The 18781-nt window shown below is 41.3% G+C and overlaps 1 protein-coding gene across 1 annotated transcript in view; it reads left to right on the forward strand.

Annotated features, from left to right (window-relative positions):
- VSIG10 (V-set and immunoglobulin domain containing 10) overlaps positions 1–18781 on the forward strand; it is a 35646-nt gene that overhangs the window by 4557 nt on the left and 12308 nt on the right. The window contains exons 2-4 of the mRNA XM_074296684.1: positions 1218–1508; positions 12352–12657; positions 14416–14679. Of these exons, the coding sequence (XP_074152785.1) occupies positions 1218–1508; positions 12352–12657; positions 14416–14679 (861 nt within the window). The remainder of the gene's footprint in view (positions 1–1217; positions 1509–12351; positions 12658–14415; positions 14680–18781) is intronic.

An 18781-nucleotide genomic window follows, 5' to 3' on the forward strand; every position in this document is an offset into this window, starting at 1 on the left:
CATGTGCCATAGGCAAGCAAGACTTAGTGGTGATCTCTGGGAATATCTAGACATGAAATGGTCCTTCCCTTTAGGAGTTTTTATTCCATTCTGAATGATTTACAATTGAGAAACAGTATGGTATAGTGGATGGAGCAATGGAGTTGGAGTTGGGAAAAAAACCTAGGTCTGAATCCAACTTAATTATATTACTAGCTTTTTTTGTTTGCCATTATCACACTCACTTTGTAGATGGAGAAGTAAAGCTTTGCTCACTCATCCTGTGGATATTTTGCAAAGCTTAAAGCATTATGGAAATGAGTTCATTCCTGACAAGTAATTTAATAAATACATGTGCCATCAGCATGCAAGACTTAGTGCTGATCTCTGGGAATATCTAGACAACAATGAAATGGTCCCTACCCTTTAGGAGTTTCCATTCCATTCTGAATGATTTACAGTTGAGAAGTATAATAGATGGAGCAGTGGGCTTGGAGTTCAAAAAAACAAAATCTAGTCTGAATCCAACTTTAATTATATTACTAGCTTTTTGTTTGCCATTACTTCTCCATCTGTAAACTGAGTGTGATAAAGCTTTGATCACCCATCCTGGGATATTTTGCAAAGCTTAAAGCATTATGGAAATAAGTTCATTTCTGACAAATAATTTGAGAAATAAATGCCAAGTGATTTGAAAAGGCAAACATCCAGGCAAGGGATGGGTCAGGGATTGTTTCACGGAAGTGTCATCTGAGATCAGTCTTAAAAAGAAGTTGAGATTCTGAGGGTAGATTTGAAAAAATGATATTTTTCAGGCTTGGGGGGGCAGCTGAAGCCACGAGGATTCCCAAAATTTAATGTTGAATTTGGAGGCCATCTGGTTGTCCAGTGATAATGGAAGGTTGGAAAAATTAATCCAGAGAGGTCAGTTGAATCCAGTCTATGGAGGGCTTTGAGTATTGGGCTGAGGAGTCCGTATTTTATCATTGAGAGAATTAGCCTTGGTAATAGTTTGTGGCCAAAGCTGCTTATAATCACCGAACTCCCACCTTGACGTCTGATCTAAACTAGTGACTCTCTCCATTTTCTGCTTTAAAATTGCTCATTTTGTAAATAAAAAGCTATATTAAAAAAAATTGCTCATTGGATGTGGGAGAGAAGTCACCTCTGTGTAAGACTCAGGCCACTGGCCAAGTATCTCTTCATGGCACTAATTGTCTGGCTTTTCTCCTTTGCAGAAACCCAAGCAGTATTTATTGGAGAAGAACAAGAGAACATTACCCTACCTTGTAGCAATACTTCAGGCCCTGGGGGCCCGGTGAGCTGGTATAGGAATGAACCTGAGGCTGTCTTCCTCCTTTCTTCCAACACAACCCTCCCGCCTGAATCCCACTACTCCCTGGTGAATGCCAGTTCTTTGCGGATCACAGGGCTGGGCCCACAGGATGAGGGGAACTATACCTGTCGAGAAGTCCTGAATGAGACCCTGGGGGACCACCTGGACCACAGGATCCAGCTGCTGGTAGCCAGTAAGTAACAAAAGTCAAATTTTCTCCAAATTTCGGGGTGTGTGTGTCTGTATTTGTTTTAAGTTTGAGGCAAAAAAAGTAGAAAAAGCTATGAAATCTCTTCACCCAAAGTCATGTTTACTACTCTTTGATTCAGTGTTGTATCTCTGTAAACTTAGTGTGGGACACAATGAGATTTATTTCCAATCAGCCCTTTTCCATTCAGGAAGTGAAGTCTAAGAGAACCCAGGCTTTGATTATAGTCCTGGATGGGCTTGATTGTGTAACTGTTCTGTGTCTCAGTTTCCTTATTTGTAAAAATGGCCAGAAGTCTGGCCCTGTTTATATCTTGGGGGTTTTATAAAAACAAATGGACATTCAAGTAGAAAGAGCCCTGGGTTTGGAGCCAGAAAACCTGGCTGCTAATCCCAGTTCTGTCCCATGTGACTTTGAGCAGCTCACTTAACTTAACTTTTGGGCTTTAGTTTCCTCTTTGAATGATCCAGTGAATAAGATGGGAAGTATCAGGTCCCTAAGGGCCAGATCTCTATCTCTTGGGCTTGTGGAGCTTAAAAAAAGTTCTTTACTTCCTGCACAATTCCAATAAACTTTGATTGGAAAATGGTCTGCATTCAGAGGAAGAACTATGGAGACTGAATGTAGATTGAAGCGTAATGTTCTCATCTTTCTTTTCTTTTTTTTCTTGTGGTTTCTCCCCTTGTACTGATTTTTCTTTCCCATATGGAAACATATTCAAAATGAACATACACATATAACCTATATTAGATTGCTTACTAGCGTGGAGAAAGGGAAGATAAGAGAGGGAGGAAGAAAAAATATTTGGAACTCAAAATGTTACAAAAATTAAAGTTGAAAACCATCATTACATGTAATTGGAAAAATAATATGCTATTAAAATAAAATTAAGAATAGAAAATTAAACTTAAAAAATTTATTCCCTAATGTAGAGGGGATCATTTTTTCAGTTATAGCTTCTGAAATGTCTTCTAGCTGATAAATTGCTCTATATCCCTCCCTTTACATCTGCTTTGTCTCGATGGTTGCTAAAATATTCATTACCTGGTGGTCAGCCAAGAAGCTCATGAACCCCTTCATGCATAGCTATTTTGGACATCTGTTTTTCTTTTTGTTTTTTTCTTTTTGGGGGTTTTTTTGAGCATGAGGAGAAGGGAGTTGTTGTAAGTGACTTGCTTAGGGTCACCCAGCTAGTAAGTTTCTTGAATTCAAGTCCTCCTTATTCCAGAGCCAGTGGTATATCCATTATAGCACTACCTAGCTCCCTGGGTCTTTGGACATCTGGCTTTCACTTAGATCTCTGGGCTCAGCTTTTTCCTCATTCGTAAAATGATGTAATTGGACTACATGACTACGAATGCCTCTCCCAGCTCTAAATCCTATGCTTTTCATTCTCCCTGTCCAAACATCCTCTTCCCCCTCCTCAAACCTTCTGTTTTCGATAGAAGAAGTCCCCTGGTATTTGGTAAGGAGGCCAGGTGAGGGCAGATTGGAGCTGGAACTTTTACATGTCCACAGGTACAGGTCGGGACAGGTTTGCAGGTGTGTCTGTGGTGTGTGCAGGGACTGGTACAGCAGGCATGGGGAGCCCCTTGGGGAGCAAAGGAGAAAAGGGAGAAAAGTAGGTTCCAAATGTAAATATGATCTGTACCTGTGTCGTCATATCACTAAGTGCTTTTATAATTTGAGAGCAGGCTAAGGTCAGCCCATCCAAGAGTTCACCAAAGTCCCAGAATCACAGGTTCTCTGTGTTAGAAGCCAAAGAGCCCAATAAGAAATTAGGAATCCTCTTGACGATATACCTGACAAGTGGCCATCCATTTCTTGAAATCCTCCAGGAAGGGAGAACCCAGCCACCTCCCAAGGTAGCCCATGGTGGTTTGGGATGCTCTCAATGTCAGGATGGCTTTCCTTATACCAAACCTAAATGCAGCTTTCCCTCCTTATTCCTAGCCCTACCTTCCAGGGACAAGAAGTTTAATCCATTTTCTCCAGTGTAATCCTTTAACTATTTGTAAACAGTTCTCTAATCTTTCCTTAACCTTTCCAGACTGAGCATCCCTAGTTATTCAGCCACTGGTCTCTCTTCAGCTTATCACTCTCTGTCCTTAACCTTTCCAGGCTGAGCATCTCTAGTTACTTCAGCCACTGTTCTTCCTCATGCTGGTCTCTCTTTAGGTTGCCCGTGTCTTTCCTAAGGGCTGGGACCTGGGCAGAGTGCACTGGGACTGTCCCCTCCCTCCCATCATGTCCCACTGATAGCCTTACCTGATTCCTGTGTATGGGCTGGTTCTTCCATAGGAGTCCAGAAAGGAAACTTGAGGCTGAATTTCTTCATGGAAAATTCAAGAGACCTGGAAGATTCTCGGCATCGGCTGATATAGGGAATCTGGAGGGAGACTATTATCTGTAACGAGTAATAGTAACATCAATGGCTTAATGCTGATAATAATTCATTTTCATAGCACTTTAAGGATTATAAAGTGTTTCACAACCTCTGTGATATAAATAGTGTAGACAACCTCATCATCATCCAGATAAGAAAAGAGTTGGGACCTGGGCAGAGTGCATTGGAACTGTCCTCTCCCTCCCATCATGTCCCACTGATAGCCTTACCTTACTTACCTTACCTAACTCTTCACTTTAGAGAAGTGAAATTATTTACCCAGAGTCACATAGCTCATTTATTTAGTGTCAGGATTTGAATCCAGGAAAAATTACCCATGCATATGTTTTGTAAATAAGAAGCTATAATAATTTTTTTAAAAAAAAGGATTTGAATCCAGCAATTTTTTCATGACAAAACAGTGTCCCCCAGAAAACTATTGGGATAGAGTGACTCTCTCTTTGGGGAATGTCTATACCAGTGGTAGGCTTGGTGGATGGAACTGGACCTGGAGTCAGGAAAGTCTGAGTTTAAATCCAGCCTTAGACACTTCCCTGGGTAAATCACTTAACCTATCAGCCTCAATTTACTCAAATGTAAAAGTGAAAACAATTATAGTTCCTAATTTAGAGTTGTGTGAGAATCAAAATATGGTGCCTGGCATACAGTAGGTGCTTAATCAATGCTTATTCCTTCCTTTCATCCTTTGTTTACCCTTCTCTCCGTGGGTTGAGGTGACTCCGGAGCATGAGCTAGATAGAGCCGCTGCCTTTTACCTGTTCTGTTTCATCCTCTGTGGGTGCTGAGAACTTTCCTCATTGGGGTAATAAGAAGCTAAGAAGGATGAGATGAAGAAAAATCTCAGGCTGTGGCCAGATGAGGGCATCTTTTGCCCAGGGATGGATTCCTTTGCTAAGTCATCTGAAACTGGATGTGATGGCTCAGGAATACATCCTCATTTAAGGGAGAGCATTGCTAAGCAGATATATGTCCGGAGGAGGGCTGCCGGTATGGGGGAGGGCCCCGTGTCCATTCCATACGAAGGTCAGTCCAAGAAAGGAGGGCTCAACATAGAGAGCATTGCTATCTCCAGCCAGCTGTCACTGGAGCGTGGGATTAGCCTTGTCCTGTTTGTCCCTGTGGGCAGAATGAGGAGTCCCAGGTTGAAATTGTAGAGTCTGCTAGCATGGACTAGCCATTGAGGGAAGTTCCTAGCTTTGAGGACTGGCTCTCAACGTAGAGCTAAATGTTTTGGGAGGTAGGACCTTTCTCTTACAGGAAGGCTTCGAGCAGAGACTGTGTGACCACTTGTTTCATTGTAAGAACTCTTTCATGTGTGGGCTGGACAAGGCCTTTTCTGCCCCGAGATTCTGTTCATGACACACTTATTATGTACTTACTGTTTACCAAGTACTGTGGTAGGAACGGAGGCTATGGGGAAAAAAAAAGAGAAGAGGAAGAAGAAGAAGAAGAGAGGGAGAGAAGAGAAGAGAGAGAGAGAGACAAAGAGACAGAGAGAGAGAGAGAGAGAGAGAGAGAGAGAGAGAGAGAGAGAGAGAGAGAGAGAGAGAGAGAGAGAGAGAGAGAGAGAGAGAGAGAGATGAAGAGACAGACAGAGGAAGGAGCAGATGGAGGGAGGGGAGATGAAGAAGAAGAGGGAGAAGATGACATAGAAGACAAAGACAACAGTTGCTGCCCTCAGTGTTTGTAAATATGGCTCAGCTTTTGTGTGAGTGAAAACCAAGAGGCCTGCAGCAGAGAGGAGGTTTCCTACATGTCTGGAGTGACTTGATTTTCAGACTTGGACTTTGGATTTATTTTGCACTTTTTTCTTTTTAAAGGAGAGTTCTGTCGTGGGGTCAGTGGGATGGGGTCCATGAGAGGTGGTGATACTTAAAAAAGAAAGGAAAAGAAGAAAGAAAGAATTAAAAAGGAAAGGTCCAAACATCTAAGAGGCAGCATGTCCCCGGATAGAGGCAGGAAGGTCTGGGTTTGAATATTGTTTCAGATACTTACAACTGTGTGACCCTGGCTAAGTTAGTAGGTCCAATGATCTTGTCTACTGCATTATCTTTTGTCTTTTTTTTTTTTATCCCTGGCACATAGAAGATATTTAACAAATATTTATCTATTGATTTCTTGGCCACAGGTTGTAAGTCACATTGAGGAAGGGTCTTTTCATACTGGGAACTCTCCATCCCGATAAAATGAGATTCTGAGTATTGGGGTAAGAATAACTTGGGCACCAGCAAAGGGTCCATTCCTACGTCCTCATCCCCAGAAAGCGGAGAGCCAGGATGGGCATTTGGTGGGGGCTGGAGAAGGCAGGGATTGGTTGTTGCTTATGGCAGGACAAAATTGGACTTGACAGGAAGGATCAGGAGAGCTTCCCTCTTCCCAAGGGGGTATGCTAATAAGGATGTTGGCCAATCAGAATACCCTGCATCTCATGATCTGGATTGAGGGAATAACCCCTAAGGATATCACACATCACATTCCGTAGGCCTTCCTGAATAGCTAAGGAACACTGATAAATTAATCGTCTGCCTCAAAGATGGATCCCAAGATCCCTTGGGAGGGATGATAATACCAGTGATAATAATGACAGTTAACATCTCCAGAGCTCTTGAAGTGTTACACAGGATTTTCCTCACAACAACCTTGCAAAGTAGATTAGTAATGAAAGTAGTATTGTCCCCATTTTACAGATTAGAACACTGAGGTTTGGAGAAGTTAAGTAATTTTCTCAGGGACAGAGTCTTTAAAGCGGGATTAAAAACCCACATATTCTCATTTCCAAATCCAGCACCCCATGACATGTTGGCATGCCGAATCGTGAGTATAGACTTAATAAAAAGCTGAGTTGACAATGTGGAGAAAACAGCTTTGTCCTGCCTGTGGTAATTGAATGTATTTTTCTCGTTGGCCTAAATTGCTCTCAGAAACAAAAAAGAAAGATGAGTATCTTCTTTCTCTTCCATTCCTCCCATGGCTCGTCCAAGATGGGAGGGGAGGAACTCGAGGGGAAATGACAAAGAGGTTGGAAGCCATCACTGTTTAGATGGGCGTTCATTCATTCAGGAAGCATTTGTTCAGTTCAATTCAACAATCGTATATTAGGCACAGGCAGAGTGCCGGCCTCTGGGGATGCAAAGGCATGAAATAGTCCCTGGCCCAGTGGTGAAGGACACCATAGATATGGATAAGTGAGTGACAATTTGAAGAAGGAGAGAGCAATGGCAGTGGGAGAAATCAGGAAAGGCTTCACAGAGGAGGTAGCTCTTAAGCTGAGCCTTGAAGGAAGCTAGGGAGAAAAGAAGTGGACTGCAAAGGGTATACATTCCAGGTGGCAGGGACAGCTTGTGCAAAGGTGTGGAGATGGGAGATGTCTTTGTAAGATCGAGTATCTTCCCTCCCTCCTTCCCTCCCTCCCTCCCTCCCTCCTTCCTCCTCCCTCCTTCCTCCTTCCTCCCTCCTCCCTCCTCCCTCCTCCCCCCTCCTCCCTCCTCCCTCCTCCCTCCTCCCTCCCTCCCTCCTCCCTCCTCCCTCCCTCCCTCCTCCCTCCCTCCTTTTCTCTCCCTCCCTCCTCCCTCCCTTCCACCTCCCTCCCCCCTTCCCTTCCCTCCCTCCCTCCTTCTTCTCTCCCTCCCTCCCTCCTTTTCTTCCCTCCCTGATCATTCACAGATGACTTTTCGAGGTTTTGAGGAACATCACTGGGGGAAACTGTTGTTTATTAGGTCACATCTAACCGAAGGGTGTTTCCCCCCCCCCCCCCCCCCCGTCGTGCTGGGGACGGCGCCCCGATTTGCGGCTTCTGAAGCCACAGACGAGAGCAGCTGTGGCGGGACTTTGCCTCCTCGGGGTGAGCGGGGCCGCTCCGGCCCCAGGCCCGGCCTGCTCCGCAGCTGCTCCCGGCGCTGGAAGAGCTGATTCAGCCTTTTGCTCTTTAGCACCATCTAGAGGCCGAGAGCCGAAAAGTCCTGCAAGATGCTCTGGGGGCTGGGACTGGGTGGGAGGCTGTATCCTTAGCCTCCCTTTAGTGTTAGCCACATCCAGAAGGGGGTGGATAATTGGGGGGTGGGGGGAATAACTATCCCACGGGCTTCTTTGCATTTTCTCCCACCGTCTCCGCTAGAGAAAGAGAGGGACGGCATCCTTGCCCTCCGAGGAGGCACCCAGAGCTCCCTGGCTCAAGCCGGCCTTGTATTACTGAAATCGCTGGGCCAGGGGTGGACCTGGGAAGCCGCAGAGCCCAGGCCGGGGCCGCTGGCTCAGCGGAACGTGCCAGTGCTACTGAAAGAGCTTGCCGGTCCGTGGCCGGGGCGTAGAGAAGGAGAAAGGAGAGGGAGCAGACTGGTCCCTAAAATAGATGACAATGGGGGTGGAGGGAGGGAAAGGAAAAGTTGGAACAGAAGTGAGTGCTAGGGATAATGGTGTGTTTTTTTTTTTTTCCCCCTGAGGCTGGGGTTAAGTGACTTGCCCAGGGTCACACAGCCAGGAAGTGTGAAGTGTCTGAGACCAGATTTGAACTCTGCTGCTCCTGACTTCAGGGCTGATGCTCCATCCACTGCGCCCCCTAGCTTCCCCAAGGGATAATGTTGTAAAAAAATTACCCAGGCATGTGTTCTGTCAATAAAAAGCTATAAAAAAAAAAGATGCTAATGATGGTAAAAATAACGATAGTTACATGTATATAGGGTCAAGCACTTAAAATGTTCTCTCAGTTAATCCTCAGAATAACTCCGGGAGGTAGCTGTTATTATTATCCTCATCTTACAGGGGAGGAAACTGAGGCAAGCAGGTTTCCAGACTTCGGGGCCACCCAGCTGGGAAGTGTCTGAGGCCAGATTTGAACTCTAGGTCTGGTGCGTCAAGTCCTGAACCACCTGGAGCAGTGGTCCTCAAACTTTTTAAATAGGGGCCGGTTCCCTGTCCCTCAGACTGTTGGAGGGTCAGACCAGAGTAAAAACAAAAGCTCACCCTCTGTCTCCGCCCCCCAGCCCATTTGCCATAACCCGGGGGGGGCATAAACGTCCTCAGTGGGCCGCATCTGGCCCAGAGGCTGCAGTTTGAGAACCTTTGACCTAGACTAACAGACCTCCAGGTCTGAGGTCCTGATGTGTGAGTTATCTGGGCACATGTTTCTCTCCTTGGATATTTCACTGTTAAGTGCTGGCCCATACGCTGTGTTTTTTGTTCTATTTTGATTATTCTTGTTTTTACTGAATAAATGTTAGGCCAATTTTAGTTGCTTTTGCCTTCTTATTTAGTAAATGGTTCGTGTTTATGAGTACACGGTATTGTAAGTGACTGATTTGTTGAAATGGCAAGCATATGGGGGAGCTTAGTAGTGGCGAATAGAGGGGATGTATCCCCCCTCTCCCCAGGACTTTGAAAGTGAGTGAGTTGTAATAAGATGACGGCCACGCCCAACCTAATCACTCTGGGAAAACTCCTCAGACCTGCCGGCATGTGTAGTTTGGATGAATGAGATAAAGAATCCATGGGATGTTGGGTGCCATGTTGGATGCCATACCTGGTGGTTATGCTGAGCCCAGATTATACCCTGTCAAGTCTAGGGAACAGCTAATGGGCCAGTTTGACTGGATTGGAGATTACTTGAAAGGGTGTAATGAAAAATGCGACTAGGATGTAAGATTAAAACTTGGATGTACTGGTTTTATATGTTGAATTTTATCCTACAGGGAATGGGAAACCATTGAAGTTTCCATTGAGTAGAAAGCGGTCATGGTGATATGTGTCTTAGGACATAGAGGCGTTAGGGGCAGCTAGGGGGCGCAGTGACGGAGCACCAGTCCTGAAGTCAGGAGGACCCGAGTTCAAACCTGGCCTCAGACACTTAACACTTCCTGGCTGTGTGACCCTGGGCAAGTCACTTAACCCCAGCCTCAGCAAAACAAAATAAAATTTGTATAAGACCTGTGTTAGGAAGATGATTCTGTTAGAAGATGGATTGGAAAGATTTACAGAACATATGCAATATACGAGGGATTTAGAGTGACACAAAGATGAATGAAAGAGGGCTCCTGCCCTCAGGGAGTTTATAGGCCAGCAGATTTAAGACATGTACTCAAATGGCTCGAACACAAGATATGAAAGTAATAACATTTTGTGTTGAATGCTAGCAGAATTTAGAGTTGAGATAAGTCCACCGAAGCCCTCTCGTCCTTTCTCCTTCATTCCCAATCTGGGGTCCTTGGCTCATTAGAACCATTAGAGGGGTTCTTGAGAAGCTCACAAAAGGATACTTTTACCCTAAATGACTCCTCCAATGGCCTTTTAATGATTAGAGAAATTAATATGACTAGAAATTCATTCCTTTGGAGTATAATAAACCTTCACAGGATTTATGATTTTTATCACATGAGAAATAATTTTATCTCCTCTCTCTCTCTCTCTCTCTTTTTTTTTTTTTTTTTTTTTTGGCTGAGGCAGTTGGGATTAAGTGGGGTTAATTATTAAATCATGACCAAGGTTTTTCTCTTTTTCTACTTCCTCATTCAGAAATCAAGCAGTCTCTCTTATGGATTTACTCAGGCCAAGATCTAATCAGACAGTAAAAAAAGAAAAAAAATTCTAACTTTGAGCTAATGGTGTATTCCTGCTTATCGTGTTTACTGGGACAATCCAGGAGAATGTGGATTCTGTCTTTTGTTAGGAAGTTGACCTGAACATGGATAAAACTTTTTGACCAAGACTTGGGTGATCCTGTCACATCCCCAAGACTCTCCTTAGAATGAGCCCCTCATGATATTCATTCTCTCCTTACTTGGCCAATCAGAGCTGACTGCCACCCTTGGGAATACTTGTTCTTTCAAGGGCACATAAATTATAAGCACATAAAGGACCTTCATGAGGGATCTTTGGCACTTGAGAATACCGTAGCTCTTTTATCAAAATGCCGGCATTACTAATAAAATGACTCTCCAGAAATTATTATGTCTCTCAAACTTTTTAAATGTCCCAGTGCCTACTATGCATCAGACACTGTGCTAAATGCTAGGGATACCAAAAAAAAAAAAAAAAAAAAAAAAAAAGGGCAAAAGCCCCTATCCTGAAGGAGTTTACAATCTAATGGGCAACATGGTGTCACTGGATAGAGAACCAACGTCAGAGACCAGAAGACTGGATTCAAATTTTGTTTCTTACATATTTCTGTGATCCTGATCAAGTTTTTTGCCCAGGGGGCAGCTAGGTGGCCCAGTGGATAGAGCACCAGCCTTGAATTCAGGAGGACCCAAGTTCAAATCTGGTCTCAGATATTTAACACTTCCTAGCTGTGTGACCCTGGGCAAGTCACTTAGCTCCAGACTCAGGGGGAGAAAAAAAAAAAGTTTTTTGCCCTAAGAAACTCTCTCTCTCTCTCTCTTAAAAAATTAATTTTATGCATAGGTAATTTTTCAGCATTGACAATTGCAAAACCTTTTGTTCCAACTTTTCCCCTCCTTCTCCCCCAGATGGCAAGTTGACCAATACACGCTAAATATGTTAAAGTATAAGTTAAATACAATGTATGTCTACATGTCCAAACAGTTATTTTGCTGTACAAAAAGAATCAGACTTTGAAATAGTGTACAATTAATCTATGAAGGAAATAAAAAATGCAGGTGGACAAAAATAGAGGTGGTATGTAGTAGTGGTTCATAGTCATCTCCCAGAGTTCTTTCTCTGGGTGTAGCTGGTTCAGTTCATTACTGCTCTATTGGAACTGATTTGTTTCATCTCATTGTTGAAAATGACCACGTCCATCAGAATTGATGTCATATAGTATTGTTGTTGAAGTATAACAACGATCTCCTCGTCCTGCTCATTTAGCTCAGCCTCAGTTCATATAAGTCTCTCCAGGCCTCTCTAAAATTATCCTCCTGGTTGTTTCTTACAGAACAATAATATTCCATAATATTAATATACCACAATTTATTCAGCCATTCTCCAATTGATGGGCATCCACTCAGAGAAACTCTCTTAAGACTATAAACTGTTTTTTGAAAATTTTATTATGTATTTACTTTATATTTTATTTTTCTAAATACATATTTCAACATTCACCTTTGCAAAATCTTGTGTTCCAAATTTTTCTCCCTCACTTGCCTCCTTCCCCTCCCCAAGACAGCAAGCAATCTAATTTGGATTATATAGGTTAAACATGTGCAGTTCTTCTAAACATATTTCCATATTCGTGAGACTATAAATTGTAACCTGCAGAAAAAAGGCCAACCTGAAGTGGTGGAGGAAGTTTCCTTACCAGAAAATTTCCTAAACCAGTGAAATCCAGGTTTTAGTCTCTCTCCATGGATTTTAGAATAAGGGAAATTTGGAATTAGGAGAATTATCATCTTGGGGGGATTTATTTGTTAACGCTACAGAAGAGAAACCATCTTTTGAACCTTTTTTTCTTTCTCCTTGTCATCTTCACTTTAGGTGGCCCCAACCAGATCAGCATCAAAATCTTTCCCACTGGAATCCACCCAAATGGCTCCCTCTTTGTCGCCAGGGGCTCCCAGGTGACCTTCAACTGTAGCAGCAGCTCCCATCCACCTCCCGTGGTGGAGTGGTACTTCCAGCTGCCAGGGTCCAACAGTGAGCCCTTCGGGATCAACAATGAGAACTTCAGCTACTTTGAGCTCCACAACATGTCGCCCACACTTCAGGGGAATTACACGTGTTTGGCCACGAACACACTCAGCAAGAGAGTTCAGAAAGTGACCTCTGAGCTCCTGGTGTATTGTACGTAAGCAGCCTTTGCTCCTATTGTTACTGGGACCACAGTAAATCTGGAATACCCACACGCTCATTCATCCATCCCCTGTGTCCTCAGGAAGTCTTGTGCAGCCTTACATAGATTCATTCACAGGTTTAGAGCCAGAGAGGAGTCATTGAGTCCATCAGCCTCAATTTACAGGCAAAGAAACTGAGTCAAAGAGAAATTAAGTGACAGCTAGTAAGTGCCAGAAGCAGGATTTGAACACATTCATCGTTCCAAGTCCAATGCTGTATCCACTGAGCCACTTTATCATTCTTTACTTTTCCCTTTAAAAAAAAATTAGAGTTTTTTGTTTTTATGCCTTTAATCTCTTTCTACCAAGGAATAATAATATTTAAGCAAAACTAATCAACACATTGGCCAAATCTGATAGGAAAATGCCGTTGTATATCCAGGGTTCTCCATCTTGTGACTGAGAGGAGAAAGGTGAGGTTCATTTCACCATTAGTCCAGGGATGGAAATTCTTTACTACAATTCATCAGAGTTTTATGGAGCTTTTGCCATTTATATTCATGGCACCGTACATATTGTTCTCCTTGTCCAGCTTCATTCTCCATCAGTACATACTAATCTTCTCATGTTTCCCAGAATTCCTCCTATTGACTGTGTTTCCCGGTATAATACTATTCTATTATGTCAGTGTCCTTTCTACACAGCAGGAGAGGAGACAGCATGGTGGAGGAATACAGCAGTATCAAATACAAATAGAAAGGAACTTAGAAAACCACAAATTCACATTATCTATGTTATCTTCTCAGTGCAAAGTAGTAGACATAACTGCATGGGGGAAGAATTTTATCATTGAGAGTTTCTTATGGCAATAAAATTATAGCTCTGACCCAAAAGAAAAAATAGAGCATGACATAGAAGAATCAGGGAGACCTGGGTTCAAGTCCTGCCTCTGACACATACTGAGCTGTGTGACTCTGGACAATCTACTTAACCTCTCTGTACTCAGACAATTCTAACTCTAATTACAGTCTACATTAGTTGATAGAGTTTTCACACCAGGAGCCTCTCAAACTAGATGAAATCATATGTTTAGGGGAAAAAAATTGAAGAATACTAAAATCTCATAGACATACATCAATTATGTGTGGCTAAAACCTAGGACCATAATGATCATTAAGGAGAAATAGACCTTGGATTAAAAAACCATACTTATCTACAGAAAGGAAAATCTGCATATGTAAAGAGAAATATTGATCATGCTTCTTAGAAACTGATACTTGTCTTTTTGCTGAAGGATAGAAGAAAGTTTTGTGATAAATGGAAAAAATATAGCTTGCCAGCTTGTAGAGCTAACTAGGGCAGGGTGATCTGGGCACTGGACCAGGGTGCTGAATTTTGAAGATGCTGAAAGTATCTCCAGGCCTTTAGTAGCACAGGAACAACAGAAGCTAGCATGTTGCAAGAATAATACATTAAAATAGAAAACAGAGGGTGGACTGGGGCGAGTTCTTCCTTATCTCATCCTGCTCTATCTGCCCCCACAATTAAGTATATTTTTTGAGTCACTTGCCCCAGGCGTAAAAATCTACTCTTCGTTATGTTTCTGCTTATTTTCTTTACTTGAGAGGGAAAAAAATGGAGTTTTTTGTTTGTTTGTTTGTTTTTTGGGGGGGGGGGTTTATGATCTTTTTGCTGTCTTAGCCCTGTCATGTAAAGAGATGGCTTGGTGCCAAGGGAGCCAGCTAGAGGTCCTTCTTATATTTCACAGATCCTCCTTGGTCAGCCCCACAGTGCTGGGCAGAGATAGTTCCCATGGGATTCATGCTACAACTCATCTGCCGATGGTCTGGGGGATATCCCGATCCTGTCTTCCTGTGGACAGAAGAGCCAGGAAACTTGATCTTGGGAAATTCAAGCTCGGGGGTAGAGACACTCAATCGGTCCCAGTTGTCTGATGGCAAGAAGTTCAAATGTGTCGGGAATCATATTGTGAAATCGGGAATGATGGGAGCCAATTGCGTGGTCCAGATAAGTGAGTATTATGGAAAAAGGGTTGTCATTCCTTTCATGGGATGTCTCAGAAATGAATGTTTTGGGAGGCTTCTACTGTCTTTCCCCCCTATTTTTTCTTCCATGTGAATTTTGCAAACATTTAATCAGGTATGTTGGTTCTAACTGTATGTCTAGTGATCTCTAAAAACTTCCATTTTGACTATTGTTCATCCTGTTTCCTAAAGACACAGCCAAGAAAAAACAAAAAACACCATAGAAGGAAGGTTCTTCTTTTTCTCAAGACAGAAGGTGTGACCTTTCTTAGAGTGCTCATAGAATGCAATTTTTGACTTTCAAAACCATTTTTTAAAAATAAAATATTTTACTGATTTTTTTTTACATCACTGTCATTTCTTGAGCTCTCTAATGTAGCAAAGAAAAACAGTTAAGTAAAATAAACCGAAAGTGACTGATTGTGAGAGCAAATGACATTCAGATTGTCTCTGAAGTGCCAAATCTCTTTATGATGGAGGGAAAGGAATAAGTAGTTTTATAGCCCCTACTATGTGCCAAGCACTTTATAGATGTTATTTCATTTGACCCACATCGCAAATCTGTGAGGTAGATACTATTATCATTCCCATTTTACATTTGAAGGAACTGAGGTAGACAAAAGTTTAGCAGCTTGCTTGGGACTACACAGCTAGCAAGTATTTAAGGCTGGATTTGAATATAGGTCTTCCTGGGACAGCTAGATGGCTCAGTGGATAGAGCACCAGCCCTGAAGTCAGTAGGACTGGATACTTAACACTAACTATGTAATCCTAAGGAAGTCACTTAACCCCAACTGCCTCACCAAAAAAGAAAAAAAGAAGATGTATATAGTCTTTCTGATGCCAGGTCAAGCACAATCCACTGGGCCAGCTAGAAATCTGTTTCCTCCTTTGTTCTCAGTACTAAAACTGGTCACCGACAACAATTCAAGTAATACCAAGGGGTTCTCTAGTACTAGATCTGCTAGGGATCACCATAGTGCATAGAGTGCCAGAGCCGGAGTCAGAAAGACTCTTCTTCCTGAGTTCAAATCCAGCCTGAGACACTTTTTAGCTGTGTGACCCTGGACAAATCACCCGGTTTTACTCAATTTCCCTCTCTGTAAAAGGAGGAGGAGAAGGAAATGGCAAACCATTCCAGTATCTTTGCCAAGAACACCCTAAATGGAGTCACAACAAGTTGGACACCCCTGAGATGACTAAACACTCTAGTGCAAAATTGTTCATTGTAAATAACGACTGCCTTATAGTATTGTTTTATTTATGCTATTATCATCATTGTAAACATCATTTTCCTTAGTCTGCTTCTTTTTTTACCCTACCTCAGTTTAAAAGTCTTCTGATGATTCTCTGAATTCTTTACAATTATAGTTTGTTACAATGTAACAATATTCTGTTACATTCATCACTGTAGACATCATTTTCCTTAGTCTGCTTTTTTTCCCTGCCTGAGTTTATAAAAGTCTTCTCAGGATTCTCTGAATTCTTCATAATTGTAGTTTATTACAATGTAAAAATATTTATATTCATCATTGTAGACATCATTTTCCCTAGTCTGCTTTCTTTACCCTGAATCAGTTTATAAAAGTCTTCTCATGATTCTTTGAATTCTTCATAATTATAATTTGTTACAATGTAAAAACATTCTGTTACAGTCATCATTGTAGACATCATTTTCCTTAGGCCGCTTTCTTTACCCTGAATCAGTTTATAAAATCTTGTGATTCTTTGAATTCTTCATAATTGTAGTTTGTTACAATGTAAAAACATTTTATTACATTCATACTCTGTAGTTTGTTCAGTTGCCCCCCAGTGGATGGACCCCACTTTATTTCTATTATAAAGTATCTTCTGAATATTTTTGTATATTTCCTTCTGTCTGTGACTTCCTTGAGGTATATGCCCAAGGGTGAATTTCTGGAGTCCTCACCTTTTTTAGTACTTGTTCACTTGCCACTTATTTCAAAAAAACTTCCCTGATCACTCCAGCCAAAGTCTTTTCTCCCTTCTCAAATATTCCTAGAGTCAAAATACCATAGATTTGGTGCTAGGAGGAACTTTAGAGACCACTGAGTCTAGCTTTCTCATTTTATACATAGGAAATTGAGTACAGAGAGATTTAACATACTTATAAAAAGCTAGAGGTGGTATTTGAATGTAGGACTTCCCAATTCCAAGTTTGGTGCCCTTTATCTGTATTTTCCTTTGTCCCAATTTGTCATATCAATTTGTTCATGTTGTTTACTCCACCTCTTTTCCATAAGGACAGGGGACCTTTCAATTTCATCTTTGCATCCTCAATATATCACCAATTATCTTGACTTTGCTTTTGCCATTGGATGTCTGTGACTATGTTGATTTTATTTTTTGTTGTTGATTTTGTTTTAATTTTTAAACTTCACTAATATTTTCCAATTACATGTAGAGATAGCTTTCAATGTTCATTTTTGTAACATTGACTTTCAATTTTTTTCTCCCTTCCTTTCCTAAGACAGCAAGTAATTTGCTATAGGTTTTAAATAATTTAAAACATGTTTTCATATCAGTCATGTTGTGAAAGAAAAATCAGAACAAAAAGGGAAAATCATGAGGAAGAAGAGGTGAAAAAGTATTTTTTGATCCATATTCACTTTTCATAATTCTCTCTACATGGCATTTTCTATCCCAAGTCTTTTGGAATTATCTCAGATCACTGTGTTGGTGAGAAGAGCCACGTCTATCGTAATGATCATCAAATAATCTTACTGTGTACAATATCCTTCTGGTTCTGCTCACTTCACTTAGCATCAGTTCAGATGTCTATGACAATGGAAGAGAGTGAGATTGACAGTTTTGTGCAACTGCCTCATTTAAGTCCAATTCACTCTCGAGTCAAGATATAATGTTGTGATGTCATTGATCCTTTTTGAAATGAGGGAAGAACAACAACAATTTAGTGGAATGCTTTGAAGGTAACAAGCATTTAGTGGGCATTGAACAGAACTAGAGGCTCACTGAGAAAAATTGTAAAGGCAAGAGATTCATGAAGAAATCCAGTTTTGGAAGATGGTGGACTTGGATTAAAGAGAGAGGTTCCCACCCTCCATCATCACTGCCCCCACTCAAACCGAGAAGGGCAAAATTGACCCTTGGCAAAATTCCCTAGTAGATAAAAACCACCTTCTTTATCCCTTGTGCCTTCCTACTCCTTCCACTGACTGTTCCCTGCTTCTAAAGCAACAACAACAAAATCTTCATGAGGGAGCCCTGGTGAGGTAGAGCGAAATCATCAGAATCAGAAGACCTAGGTTCAAGTCTCACTTCTGACATGTATTGGCCATTAGGGTTCTAGGTCAGTGATGGCAAACTCTCATTATAAGCAGAGCTCTTCTGGTGCCCTAGTGATTCAGAAAACCTCAAGCTAATAATGGCTATGTTTTATTGTACTTTTATTTTATTATTGTTAAACATATATTTGTTTTATATAACTTTATATTTGTAATTATTTATGTTTATATCATATATTATTACAAATTATATATTTATATAAATTATTAATAATATATTATTGTTGAACATTTCCCAATTATACTTTAATCTAGTTTGAGTTGAGTGTGATGGAGTTTGACATTTCCACTTTAGGCAGCCCCTCTAAGTAGCAGAGAAGTTGTTGACCTACATTGGTAAAGGGAATTTCCTAATTTGGGACTTCCTTATATCAATAAAATCACAGGTACCAGCCCCTACTTTTAACATTTATATAGCATTAAGGTTTACAAAACCTCACATAGATGATCTCATTTGATTCTCACAATCTTCCTGTGAAATAGGAATCAAAATTTTTTCCAGAAAGAGGAAGCCAATTTATTTTTATTTTTTTTAAATTTAATTTTAATTGTACATTATTTTTCCAAATATGATTTTCAATTTTCATTTTTGTAAGCTTTTGAGTTCCTTTTTTCCCCCTCCCTCCCCATCTTCTGCCTCCCTGGCTAGCAAGCAGTCTGATATAGTTTAATCATGTACATTCAACCAACTTATTTTTTAAAGATATATTTATATTTTAAAAAAATATTTTCCTAAAGACCTACTGTGTACATAATGTATTAG

This window comes from Sminthopsis crassicaudata, chromosome 1, assembly GCF_048593235.1.
Source record: "Sminthopsis crassicaudata isolate SCR6 chromosome 1, ASM4859323v1, whole genome shotgun sequence".
In the NCBI taxonomy this organism is placed as follows: Eukaryota; Metazoa; Chordata; class Mammalia; order Dasyuromorphia; family Dasyuridae; genus Sminthopsis; species Sminthopsis crassicaudata.